The sequence below is a fragment of the Hemiscyllium ocellatum genome, chromosome 2 (assembly GCF_020745735.1).
Source record: "Hemiscyllium ocellatum isolate sHemOce1 chromosome 2, sHemOce1.pat.X.cur, whole genome shotgun sequence".
NCBI lineage: Eukaryota > Metazoa > Chordata > Chondrichthyes > Orectolobiformes > Hemiscylliidae > Hemiscyllium > Hemiscyllium ocellatum.
The window spans coordinates 33736499-33751098 of NC_083402.1; the positions used below are offsets into that span (position 1 = coordinate 33736499).

Sequence of the window (14600 nt, forward strand, 5' to 3'; positions counted from 1 at the left end):
CATTAATTCACTCCAAGTTATTTTGAACTACCCAAGCAGTTCTCACCATAAAAAGTTTGCTTTAATGTGAAATTGAGCCATAAAAACTAGAAAAATCCCAGATTCAAGTTGATTTATCGAATGACAATCTGGGAAAACAGGTTCAATAATTGGTCTTAGTCATAAAATGATTACAATGTAGAAAGAGGCCATTTGGCCTGGCATTTCTTCACCAGCTTTCTGAAAGAACAATCTGCCTAGTCCCACTTACCTGGTTATCCCAGGAGACCTGCAATTGTCTTCTTTTCTAAGAATTAACCAATCCTAAGTATGAAAGTTAGCTCACTGAGCTTGAAGATTTGTTTTCAGACGTTTCATCACCATAGTAGGTAACATCATCTGTGAGAGTCTCCGGTGAAGCGCTGGTGGTATGTTCCTCCTCTCTATTTATAGGTCCTGGTTTCTTAAGGTGGGTGTTGTCATTTCCGGTTCTATTTTTCAAGGAAAGAATCTCAATCAATGTATTTATTGATGGAGTTCTTTTTAGAATGCCATAGCTCTAAGAATTCTCGTGCATGTTGTTATGACACGAGGTAAACCCTCCTGCTAAATTTAAACACAGAAAAGATTTATCCTGTGCAGTAATCTGTAAACATACGAGTGGCCAAGAACTATTTAAAGAAAAAATTAACAACTTTATTTAAAGTAAAACAGAGAATAATTAACTAACCACTATTTACAATTTCTTCCTCTAACCTATCTTTTACCTTTCCTTGTATAATACTAGTCTGATAAAAATTAAGATTTACAAAACAAGGCTTCTTAACTCAAAATCTGGCAGCTTTCGTGCTTTGAATCGGATCTTCCTGTGTCTTCTTTTCTTCTTCCTAGGAATTTCTGTGTCACAGGTTACTGATCAAAAAGGTACTTTTAAGAGAGTTATTTTCAGGCAGTCTATTTACATGCTTGTCAGTTCTCCTCTCAACTGTTTAATTTTCCCCGGTCTTATACCCCCAAAGTATCGGTTGTGTCATTGGCTTTTAAGATTGCCAAAATGCTAAATTCAAACTGGATTGGAGTTTGATATTTTTCGGGGTATAATTTAAACAGATTGGCCGAATTCGAATTTGTTTTTGTCTCCAGGCAACAAGCTAATTGAGTTGTTCAAGCAGGTGTTACATTGTTGCCTTCTTGAGAACACTTGGTGCTGTGTCTGGTAGTTCTTCTGCTTTTAACTCTCTTAAAGTACACCCACATCTTCATAATAGTGTCTTTGTTTCACCTGTCCTAGGGTGTGTGTGTTGTCCCAGTCAAAGTAGTGTCCTTCTTTGTCTGTATGTATGGAAATTAGTAATAGTGGGTCATGTCTTTTGGTGACTAGTTGGTGCTCATGTATCCTGCTAGCAAGTTTCCTGCTTGTTTGTCCGATGTGGTGTTCTTTTACAATTCTTGCATGATATTTTGTAAATGACGTTAGTTTTGCTGGTAGTATCTAATGAATCCTTTAGTTTCATTAGTTGCTGTTTAAGTGTGTTGGTAGGCTGTGGGTTACCATGATGGTCTGAGTAGTCTGGAAGTCATTTCTGATATGTCTTTGATATAAGGAAATGTGGTTATAGTTTTTGGTTGGGTTGTGTCAGCTTGTTTGGGTTTGTTTCTGAGGAATCAGCAGATTATGTTTATTGGGTATCCATTTTTCTGGAAAACATTGTATAACCCCAATGCACTTGAGTCATCAGTGATGTAAATCTCATAAATCTCTCTCTGTGCACACAAATGTTAACGCACTTTAAATTTCAACATTAACTGGTATCTATATTTTATCAGGTGCTGAAATCAATACTGAGGCTATATCAGAAGACAACCTGAAAGAAGTGTATGTTGATTTAATTTCCAATCTTTACAGGAAAAAAAATCTTTCACCTCTAGCATTACACAATTACTTTTGTTATCAGAAATGGCAAGATACCTTTAAAGTTATTGATGGATAATTAATGAAATAATTATTTTCTTTTACCTCTTTTGCAGGATTCAAGTGCTTGAAAAGGAATTAGAAGATGTTTCAATATCTTTCCAGCACAAAACAATGGCCCTTCACAGGTGCGAAAAAATCTGGTTTCATTTTTGCTCAGGTTGCTTCACTTTGTTTGTGATGTCATTCCAAATCTAAACAAAATTTCACCTGAAAGAAGGCAGACAAGACCATAAGACCATAAGACATAGGAGTGGAAGTAAGGCCATTCGACCCATCGAGTCCACTCCACCATTCAACCATGGCTGATGGGCATTTCAACTCCACTTACCAGCGTTCTCCCCGTAGCCCTTAATTCCTCGAGACAAGAAGAATCTATCAATCTCGGCCTTGAAGACGTTTAGCGTCCCGGCCTCCACTGCACTCTGTGGCAATGAATTCCACAGGCCCACCACCCTCTGGCTGAAGAAATGTCTCTGCATTTCTGTTCTGAATTGACCCCCTCTAATTCTAAGGCTGTGTCCACGGGTGGTGGTTGATGGGAAATGCCCATCCTGGAGTTCAGTTACTAGTGGTGTCCCACAGGATCTGTTTTGGGACCACTGTCATTTGTCATTTTTATAATTGACCTGGATGACGATATAGAAGGATGGGATAGTAAATTTGCAGATGACAGCAAGGTTGGTGGAGTTGTGAATAGTGCCGAAGGATGTTGCAGGTTACAGAGGGACATTGATAAGCTGCAGAGCTGGGCTGAGAGGCGGCAAATGGAGTTTAATGTGGAAAAGTGTGAGGTTATTCACTTTGGAAGGAGCAATAGGAATAAAGAGTACTAGGCTAATGGTAAGATTCTTGGTAGTGTATATGAGCAGAGTGATCTCGGTGTCCAAGTACATAGATCCTTGAAAGTTGCCACCCAGGTTGATAGTGTTGTTAAGAAGGTATACGTGTGTTAGCTTGTATTGATAGAGGGATTGAGTTTCAGAGCCACGGGGTCATGCTGCAGCTGTACAAAACTTGGGTGTGGCCACATTTGGAGTATTGTATACAGTTCTGGTCACTGCATGATACGAGGGATGTGTAAGCTTTGGAAAGGGTTCAGAGGAGATTTACTAGGATGTTGCCTGGTATGGAGAGAAGGTCTAATGAGGAAAGGCTGAGGGACTTGAATCAGTTTTTGTTAGAGAGAAGGTTGAGATGTGACTTAATTGAGACATGTAAGATAATCCAAGGGTTAGATAGGGTGGACAGTGAGAACCTTTTTCTTCAGATGGTGATGGCTAGCAAGAGGGGTCATAGCTTTAAATTGAGGGGTGATAGATATAACACAGATGTAGAGGTAGTTTCTTTACTCAGAGAGTAGTAGGGGTGTGGAATGCCCTGCCTGCAACAATAGTAGACTCGCAAACCTTAAGGGCATTTAACTGGTCGTTGGATAAGCATATGGATGAAAATGGAATAGTGTAGGTTAGGTGAGCTTCAGATTGGTTCCACAGTTCAGCGCAACATCGAGGGCCAAAGGGCCTGTATTGCGTTGTAATGTCCTATGTTCCATTAACTCCTTTGATACATGGTGTTTGGTTGTCTCGATTTTTCTCATTCATGCTAGAGACCTTGGTATCTCCAAGATGGGCCAAAGACATTTTCCAATACTAATTCACCCTCTTTTTGTATTAGGCTTTAATTAAGATATTCGGCTTCCTCTTAAACATGTAAATTATAATCTCAGATATGTTTGCCTTAAGGTGGATGAATCAATCTGCCAAGTAACTGAAAAAGATAGAATAATCCACATCGATGAGCATCATCCCTGTATGTCTTGGAAAATTTTAATAAATGAATTACTTTGGAATGCTGTGAATAAAGTCTGGGACATCATGAAATGCAACTTTTTATTTTATTCATTCACGGAATGTGGGAATCACTGGCCAGGACAGTGTTTATTGTCCATCCCTAAGTGCCCGAAGGGTAGTTAAGTGTGAACTGCATTGCTGTGGGTCTGGAGTCATATGCAGGCAGGACCAGGTAAAGACAGTAGTTTACCTCTATAAAGTGAACGAGATGAGTTTTTCTGACATTTTAACAGTGTGAATTTTAATGTACATTTATCATTTCAGAATTAATTGTAGAACTTTGGAATATAAATGCTCCATAAATGATTTAAAAGTAGTTGATGAAGGTAGCTTTGTGACTATTTAAGGTGTCATCTTAATTTGTGTCATTACTGGTCACATTTGCACTTGTACCAATATAATGATCAATGAAAAATCAAGAGTGTTGAAACATTGAAAAGAAAATCTCTCAGCATCACTATGACTGAAAATCAACCAGATTGAGAAGTGCTCCACAAGCATCCGATTCCCAAAAAAATTGGGATCAGTAAACCAAAGCTTCATGGATGACTTCAAAGAGGAAGAGAAGCTAAGAGTGACAATAGAGTTTTGCTGAAGTTGGCCAAACAATAGAGAAGGCTCCGTGCTGAGAGCACATCTCTCAAGGCTATGTACTTGTGGTTCACCCAGTAGAGAAGTGAAGGTGTACCCATTTCTGGTCATTATTTGAACTGAGGTAAAGACATTTTGCTTCCAAATGCGTGGAAATGCAGTGGCATTGTGAAGTTTGGAGCCAGTAAATGTTACCACAATTCAAGAACTGGCATGACATTTTCAAAGAGAAGAATAAGTCTGCAGACAACTCAAGTCATTTACAAAATGATAATGTCACTGGAATAGTAATCAGAAGACTCAGTCTAAGGCTGTGAGCATATGTTCAAATCCCATTATGATATCTGATGGAATGTAAATGTGAAACTGAAAGATGGTTTTCTGGCAACCATTATTGAAATTATCATGGATTGCTGGAAAAAAAAATCTGATTTACAAATGTCTTTTAGAAAAGGAAGTCTTCCATCCTTTTCCTTATCTAACTTCAGCCTATTAATACTGCATTTCACTCTTAACTGGCCTCTGAAATGGTGTGAAATACACTCCGTTCAAGAGCAATTTGGATGGGAAACAAATGCTGACCTTGCCAGTGATCATTTCTGACTGAAGTAAAGAAGTGTTTCTTTCATTGTTGCCACAAAATTGATCTACACAAGCTGCCTCCATTTGTCACAGTTAAAACTTGCCAAACCATGCTTCCACCCTGTAAGTCTAAAGTCCCTGTCATGCTGTTACTTGTGCAGTGCCAAAGCCCTAGATGATATTGTCATTACCAAAGGTTAACCTCACCTTAAATCATGTCAAATTTATAAACATCTCCAACAGAATAAACTATGAAAGTTGGGTTTTTGCTGCAGGACAACCACATTACACATCCATTCCAGAAAACTTAGTCACTCATTGCATAATATCAAAATTTCAACTCATTAACTAAGGTATCATATGTGCCTTCAAATTTAAGAAAACTGATCAAGAGTATGTTGGATAATAAAGATGCTGTGACAGGTTTCCTGAAGACGTTCGACATTAAAGATAAATCTACATATGTGGCCATGTTGTATTCGCGATAAACAATAGCAATGATGTGGAGGATTTCAAAGTTCATTGGAGAAGTGAAAACGAGAGTTAATTTGACAGCAGAACTATCCTAGACAACTGGTATGTAGGCTGTATCGATACATAATTGAATATTGACTCCCAAGAATCTACCATCATGATGATGGTAGATGCTGAATATTGGCCAATCCAAACCCTAAAGACATCCAGAAAGCTGAATAGGTTGATGATATTGAAGACATCAAGACTGTCCCAGTGCCATCGTCTCATATAGTTATTCACTACCTAGAAGAATTCCTGACGTTGTTACAAAAAGTCAGTTGCTACTAGTGTTACTCGAATTCAGAACATCCTATCTCTAACAAAGACTGGGGCAAGGAGTAAAAATCATTTTTTTAAAGCTTGCATCCACCCTCTCTCTCTTGATTGTACAAGTATATTCACATTACTTGAGACAATTGTCTTCACTTTTTGTTTACTTGAACATTCTAACTTGGTGCTTTTGAGAACACCTTATTATAACACAATGTGGACTGCATTGTACAGGTAGAAGGATCCCAATGTTCAGTTGCCCATCTTTCAGCTTTGGCAATCAAAAAGGAAAAAAACATTTAAGTAACTAGCTGTTATTTTCCTTTGCTGATTTATAGGCTTCAATTCACACATGCGCTTCGTGAAGCAGTGCAGAAGAATGATGAAGAAGCGAAGTGAGTATTTTGAGTGCATAGATATTAGTAAAATGCTCTATTGTTGTATTCATCTGTATTGAAGTCAAAGAAGGTTCTCAAGTCAGACTTCTGCTTCTTAGTTTGTGTGTGTTTCCCTGATAGTTGCTCAAGTTAAATTTGGCTTTTGGCACTGTTAACTTGAAACAAACCGAATGATTTACATATTTTAAGAAGAAAGAACAGTCAACTAAAATTTTTGTAGAAGAATGAGGAGAACCAAACAATCTTTATAAAAAGTACGTTATAATTAGGAGCTTTACATAGTTACATTTAGAATTCTTTTCAGCCAAAGTTTGAGATTAGAATGAATGGTAAGTGTTCTGTGACTTGTATCTATAGTGAATCCAACAAAAATGAAATCTAATGTAACAAAGTAACTTGCCATTTGTAGATTCTCGACTGTTAATAGACAATAGGTGCAGGAGTAGGCCATCCGACTCTTCAAGCAGCACCACCATTCATTATGATCATGGCTGATCATCCACAAATCACTATCTGTTCCTGCCTTATCCCCATAGCCCTTGATTCCACTATCTTTAAGAGCTCTATCTATCTCTTTCTTGAAAGTATCCAGAGACTTGGCCTCAGCTGCCTTCTGGGGCAGAGCATTCCATATATCCACCACTCTCCTCAACTCTGTTCTAAATGGCCTACCCCTTAGTTTTAAACTGTATCCTCTGGTTCTGGACTCACCCATCTGCAGAAACATGCTTCCTGCCTCCAGTGTGTCCAATCCTTTAATAATCTTATTTGTCTCAATCAGATCCCCTCATCCTTCTAAACTCAAATGTGTACAAGCCCAGTCGCTCAAATCTTTCAACATATGATAGTCCCACCATTCCAGGAATTGACCTTGTGAATCTACGCTGCACTCCCTCAATAGCCAGAATGTCCTTCCTCAAATTTGGAGACCTAAACTGCGCACAATACTCCAGTTGCAGTCTCACCAGGGCACTGTACAGCTGCAAAAGGACCTCTTTACTCCTATACTCAATTCCTGTTGTTAGGAAGGCCAGCATACCATTAGCTTTTTTCATTGCCTGCTGTACCTGCATGCTTGCTTTCATTGACTGATGTACAAGAACACCTAGATACCGTTGTACTTCCCCTTTACCTAACTTGACTCCATTTAGATAGTAATCTGCCTTCCTGTTCTTGCCACCAAAGTGAATAACCACACATTTATCAACATTAAACTGCATCTGCCATGCATCCATCTACTCACCTAGCCTGTCCAAGTCACCCTGTATTCTCATAATATCCTCCTCACATTTCACCTTGCCACCCAGCCTTGTGGTGTCAGCAAATTTGCTAATATTACTTTTAATACCTTCATCCATATCATTAATGTATATTGTAAACAGCTACAGTCCCAACACCTAACCTTGTGGTACCCCACTGGTCACCACCTGCCATTCCAAAAGGGATCTGTTTATTACTACTCTTTGCTTCCTGTCAGCCAGCCAATTTTCAATCCAAGTCAGTATTTTGCCCCCAACACATGTGCCCTAATTTTGCTCACAAATCTTCTGTGTAGGACTATATCAAAGGCTTTCTGAAAGTCCAGGTACACTGCATCCACTGGCTCTCCCTTGTCCATCTTCATAGTTACATCCTCAAAAAATTCCAGAAGATTAGTCAAGCACGATTTTACCTTTGTAAATCCATGCTGACTCTGACCTATCCTGTTACTGCTATCCAAGTGAGTCATAATTTCGTCTTTTATATTTGACTCCAGCATCTTTCATTGATGCTGGATTTCACTGATGTCAGGCTAAGCGGTCTATAATTCCCTGTTTGCTCTCTCCCTCCTTCCTTAAAATGTGGGACAACATTAGCCACCCTCCAATCCGCAGGAACTCATCCTGAATGTATAGAACATTGGAAAATGATTACCAATGCATCCATGATTTCTAGAGTCACCTCCTTAAGCACCCTGGAATACAGACCATCAGGTCCTGGGGACTTATCAGCCTTCAGACCTAACAGACTATCCAACATTTCCTGCCTGTTATAAATGCCCTTCAGTTTATCCGTTACCATAGGTTACTTAATATAGGAACAGGAGTAGGTCATTCAGCCCCATGGAGCCTGATCTACCATTCAGTGAGATCATGGCTGTTCTGTGGCCTGACTTCATATGGTCCATATCTCTTAATATGTTTGCTTAACAAAAAAAAAACTGAGAACGGCAGATGCTGGAGATGAGAGTCGAGAGTGTGGTGCTGGAAAAGCACAGCAGGTCAGGCAGCATCCGAGGAGCAGGGGAATCGATTTGGGCATAAGCCCTTCATCAGGAATCACAAGCTGCCTCCATTTGTGATAGTTAAAACTTACCAAACCTTGCTTCCATCATGTAAGTTTAAAATCCCGGTCATGCTGTTACTTGTGCAGTGCCAAAGACCTAGTTGATATTATCATTACCAAAGGTTAACTTCACATTGAATCATGTCAAATTTATAAGCATCTCTAACAGAATAAACTATGAAAGTTGGGTTTCTTGCTACAAGACAACCACATTATACATCCCTTCCAAATAACATAGTCAGACATTGCATAATGTCAAAATTTCAACTCGTTGACTAAGGTATCATGTAAGCCTTCAAATGAACTGATCAAGAATATGTTGGATAATAAAGACGCTGTGACAAATTTCCTGAAGAAGTTCAACATTAAAGAGGAAATCTACATATGTGGCCATGTTATATTTGAGATTAACAATAGCAATGATGTGGAGGATTTCAAAAAGAATCTATCTCTGATTTAAACTTAATAAAGCTGAGGGACTTAATAGAAGTATATAAAATTATGAAGAGGCATTGTTAGAGTGGATGGTCAGAGTCTTTTTCTAGGGTGAAAACGTCAAAGACAAAGAGCATAGGTTTAAGGTGAGAAGGGAAACATTTAAAGGAGATGTGCAAGTACATTTTCTTGCACAGATAGTGATAGGTGCCTAGATCATGCTGCAAAGGTATATGGTAGAAGCAGATACAATAACAGCATTTAAGAAGCATTTAAACAGATACATGAACAGGAACTTGAGACGTGGATCAGGTACAGGCAGATGAGACTGGTTTAGAATTGCATTATGATTAGCACAGACATGGTGGGTCAAAGGGCCTGAACTTGTGCTGTTGTGTTCTATATTCTATCAATGAATTTAGCATCCTGTTTGTAGAGGAGAGTTCAAAACCTTTCCCACCCTTTGTGTACGGAAATGCTTCCTAACATCTTTTAGACTCTCCAACCAATATAAAATAGTTTCTTTATCTATCCTGTCTTTTCTTATTAATATCTTGAAGATTTTGACCATATCTGAATTCTAAAGAAAAGAGGCTTAATGTGCATAATCTCTCCTCATAACTTAATCCTTGAAGTCCAAGTATCATTCTTATAAACCAACATTGTACTCCCTCCAAGACTAGTATATTCTTCTTAAGGTGTGATTGCCAGATCTGCTAACAGTAGTCCTAGTGGCTTTAACCAGGGTTTTGAGTAGCTGCAGAATAACTTCTGCAGCCTTATACTTTGATTCTCTGGTATAAGGGCTTGTCCCTTTGTACCTTTTATGGTATAGGCTTTTTTTACTAGTTTTCCGAAATATCAATTCATAGTTTTCACATTTTTCTTGATTTCCCAATCTCTAGTGAATTGAAGTCTCCCCTTATAACTACAATTAATTTGTAGGTGATGGCAACAGGTGTTGTTGCTGGACTAATAATCCAGAGAATTAAGTAATGATCTGGGGACCTGGATTCGAATCCCTCATAGCAAATAGTAAATTTGAATTCCATAAAAGAAATCTGGAATTCAAAGTCTAATAATGGCTATAAAACTTATGTCAGTATGTTGCTTAAAACCCATCTGGTTCATTAATGTCCTTTAGGGAAGGAAACAGCTGTCCTTATCAGTTTGGCCTGCATGTGACTCGAGACCCACAGCAATGTGCTTGGCTCTTAACTGTCTTCTGAATTGGCCTAGTAAACTATTCAGTTATCAAATGCTAGAAAGGAAAATTGGAAAGATGTCAGATGGATCACCTGGCATCTATTAAGGCACCAGAAACAACAGCCATGTTGACTCTGCAAAGTCCTCCTTACTAACATCTGAGACTAATGCCAAAATTTAGAGAGTGGTCTCAGACAAGTTAAGCAACAGCCTGACATAGTCATACTTGGGATAATGATTGGAAATTGTTTGTAAGGTATAATTCTTTTGAGTATTTTTATGTCAAGCCATCGATCAGCAGTCAAATTTGGCATAAGCACCCAGATGTTGGTCAGGAGATCTTTGTAGGGCCACTAAGCCTGCATTTGGAATTGTTGATGCTAGTCTCTGGGTAATTGCTAGGTAATCCATCTGGTTTTATTCCTTAATTTACACTTAGTAGTGGCTTGGTACAACTGAGTTGTATGCGAGGTCATCCACGCTTCTGTTGATTTGGAGCGACATGTAGGCCAGACCAGATAAGGATGGCAGATTTTCTTTCCTAAAGGACTTTAGTGAAATAGAAATTTTTGTGGTAATCAACAGTGGCTACTTGGTTGATATTGGTCTAGCTTTTAATTCCAGATTTTATTGAATTTCAGTTTCAACATCTGTAATGTTGGGATTCAGTCTGCGAACATTAAACCAGATGAGTATCGTTCCCCTAACTGGTGAGAAGCTTGACACTATCCAGGACAAAAAAGCCTGCATGATTGGCACCCTGTCCACTACCTTCACCATTTGCCACTTTTAACAATGTTGCATAATGGCAGTAATGTGTGCAGCCTACAAGGTGCACTGCAGCAACATACCTAAGTCCCTTCAACAGCTTCTTCCAAACCCTTGAGCTCTATCATTTGAAATGACAATGGTGGCAGATGAAGGGAAACACTATCTCTTGCAAAGTGCTCTCCAAGTTGTATACCATCCTGACTTGGAACTGTGTCGCTATGACTTAATTGTCGCTGGGTCAAAATTTGAGAGATCCCTTCTTCAAAAAGGGTAGACTCCAAGAACTGCAGTGCTTCAAGAAGGCAACTCACCACGACCTTATCCAGGGAATGGGAATGAGCAATAAATGCTGGCCAAAAGAACCTCAGCGGGTCTGGCAGCATCTGGGGAGAGAAAGTAGAGTTAATGATTCAGGTGACCCATTGACTCCTCTTTTTCTCCCCAGATTCTGCCAGACCTGGTGTTTCTCCAGCAATTTCTGTTTTTGTTCCAGATTTCCAGTATCCACAGTTTTTTTTTCCTCATAGCATGTTTCACACCTTTGGTGGATGTGAGCATAAGGAAATGGCAAGAATCAGGAAAACTACATCAAATTAATGCTTGATTGTCAATCTGCTAGTTTGTGCTAACCCCCTACAGACCTGTTTAAGTTGTTTTAATCATTGCTAGTCTGAAATTTACTGCTATATTGGACTATCAAACAGATATTTTGTATTAGTACAGCTCCCATTTAATGCCTATCTTCATCATTTGGTTAAAATAATTAAGCTTAATATTTATGGTAGTGTGCAACTCCAGCCTTCTGCTTTCTTTCATAAATCATCCCTTCTTTTTAGGTTGATAATGGAAACAATCAAGCACTCATTAGATCTTTGTTCTGAGATTATAGCAACCCAGAAAGTAAGTCTTGTATGGTTAATAATGCTTGTTTTTTGTGGTTGAATATTGTTGCCAATATTCTGGGTTGTTTTATTATTTGAAGATACTTCTAAAAAGTATTTTTTTGTTCACTCCCCTTCTCAACTTGGTCCACTGGAAATACAGTTTTTACAAAATGTTTTAATATTCCTACACTTCTTCGTATGATCAACAAATCTGTGAATGGTTCCTTGACAACTTTTACCCAGACCATTAAGGTGATAAAGAGCAGTGGTCTAACAACTATATCTATGGACTCTATAACACATCCTTGTACAGAGCCATGACTACGTCTTGGGGAAAGAAGCCAGTTATTTATCTAACCCCAAGTCTCCCCATTATTCCATCAGACCCACTGTCTTATTTAGTGGCCAATTATGTGGCACTTTATCAAAGGCCTTTTGAATGCATCAACCAGACAGTTTGGTGAGACAAGATCATTTCTTGAAGCCAAGTTGACATTGGTCCTGAGACACATTGTTGAGGCAGAAGGCTATATTGTATCTGACCTCAGATTACTCAATGCAAACAGAGCTTGAAGTGGGAAGCAATCCATTCCTTAATATAAGCAAACAAGAAACAAGAGCTGCTATGTTTTTTTTTACTTCATTTAATTCATTAAAATTGTAACAGTAAACATATAACATTAAACACGAGATTCTGAAGTAATTTTTTTTATTGTAGGAAGTTCACACTTTGGAGAATGCAGTACTTGAAGTTCAAAAGCAGAGGCTAAGTAATTGCAGTAGAGATACATTTGTTTCCTATTGCAGTATAAATGTGAATACTTTGTAAAATATATTTTAGGCTATTAATATGCTGTATTACTAAAATGTGTATGTTGGCTATCTGGGGCATAGCATTTAAACCTGATTTTGATTTTAAAATGTTTTTTGGTCTGGAAGCTAACTCAAACAAGAATATATACAAATTGTCAATATATCATTGACTTCAACCTGACCTGCCAATGCATCCTTTATTCAACCAGAATTTACAACAGTATACAAGCATTTGAACATATTACAAAATAAATGTGTTTGAAATAGTACAGTTTTCTCAAAATTTAAATACAGAACTATGCATACATCCTTAATCTTCCACAAACTGAAAGAGTGATGCAATTTTCTTTTTAATTAATTTAGCATTAAAACGAAAGATGCAAGATGTATTGCAGGACAAGAAAGCTGAAAAGAGGAAGCAGCAACAATTGCTGCAACAACTGGAGAATGAGCTTCCAAAACGTGCACAAAAAAACTTGCTGGAACATGTGAAAATGGTGACATTAATTCAGAAGGTTTTGCAGGTAGATTTTGCCAATATTTACCAACTTAAACTAATTTATAATATCATACTTTGACTTTGTATATTTACATATTAATCTTGGAGGGATCAGGCTTGTGTGTTAAGATGTTCCTGCCTCCTTTTCTGAATGAGTTTACTGCTTTGCAAGGACAGTGGGTTCCCTCCAGAGTTGCACCAGATAGTCATGCTATGTCTGTGGCCCAGTATACAAGATCACGTTTTCAGCAATTTTCTTCTTGTGCTGTACAGCTTAGTGTTCAAAAATAATAAGGACTATATCATAGGCTAGCAATTGTTAAACCTCAATCCAAGTGTTGGAAGACTGGTCAATTTTCAGCAAAATCTTGCCTTTATATACTACTACAATTTGTGCAAATATCTCAAAACATTTAAATCATTTTATATTAAAAATGCTGTTAGAGATACATAGAAAAATGAACATGCATTTTGCATACCAGTCATTGCAAATAGTCATGAGGGGAGTAATCAATTAATCTTTCTTGATGGAATTGATTTATGGAAGAAGGTTACCTGGGACACAAGGACAACCTGTGCCATTGCTTTATGCAAATAGGAAGCAAAGTACTGTAGATACTGAAAATCTAAAATATGAACAAAAACGTGCTGGAAACACTCAACATATTTGTTAGCACCTGTGAAGAAAGGAATGTTTCCAACCCTCCGAACAGAAACCCATCCAGACCCTGTCCCTTATGACTCTACATTTACCCCTGACTAATGTACCTAACCTACACATCCCTGAACACTATGGGCCATTTAGCATAGCGAATTCGTCTCACCTAGTTATAACCCAAGCAGACACAGGAACAATACACAAACTTCACACAGACACGTATGGAGTCAGCTATTACGAGGGAGCATAGCTTTAAATTAAGGGGAGGTAGGTATAGGACAGATGTTAGGGGTAGATTCTTTACTCAGCGAGTCGTGAGTTCATGGAATGCCCTGCCAGTAGCAGTGGTGGACTCTCCCTCTTTATGGGCATTTAAACGGGCATTGGATAGGCATATGGAGGATAGTGGGCTAGTGTAGGTTAGGTGGGCTTGGATCGGCGCAACATCGAGGGCCAAAGGGATCCTGTATTTTTCTATGTTCTATGTTCTACAGTTGCCCGAGGCTGGAATCGAACTCTGGTCCCTGGCGCTGTGAGGCAGTAGTGCTAACCGCTGAGCCACTATGTTGCCCTTTCTGCAGCTGTGGAAAGCTATTTTGGTGCAACTCCTTATGAATAATTGACTATTCTTTTTAAAGTATTTTCTCACACTTATCTGTGTTAAGCTTCTTTAGCTAATTATTTCCCCATTTTGCAATTTTATCTGCAATATGTTAGTCTTTCTTCATTTTGAATATACCTCCACCTTACTTGTGTCTTCTGGAAATTAAGGAATGGGGAGGTTTTGATTTCAATATTCAAAATTTAACTATAAATATGAACATGGTTCAAGCAGTGATCTTCATGAA

At 38.4% G+C, this 14600-nt stretch overlaps 1 protein-coding gene across 2 annotated transcripts in view; it reads left to right on the forward strand.

Moving 5' to 3' along the window:
* The window catches only part of cenph (centromere protein H), a 28732-nt gene that overhangs the window by 11635 nt on the left and 2497 nt on the right, over window positions 1-14600 (forward strand). For both annotated transcript variants that reach the window (XM_060843449.1, XM_060843458.1), the window contains 6 exons: window positions 1807-1855; window positions 2008-2079; window positions 6102-6158; window positions 11735-11798; window positions 12501-12552; window positions 12959-13119. In XM_060843449.1, the coding sequence (XP_060699432.1) occupies window positions 1807-1855; window positions 2008-2079; window positions 6102-6158; window positions 11735-11798; window positions 12501-12552; window positions 12959-13119 (455 nt within the window). The remainder of the gene's footprint in view (window positions 1-1806; window positions 1856-2007; window positions 2080-6101; window positions 6159-11734; window positions 11799-12500; window positions 12553-12958; window positions 13120-14600) is intronic.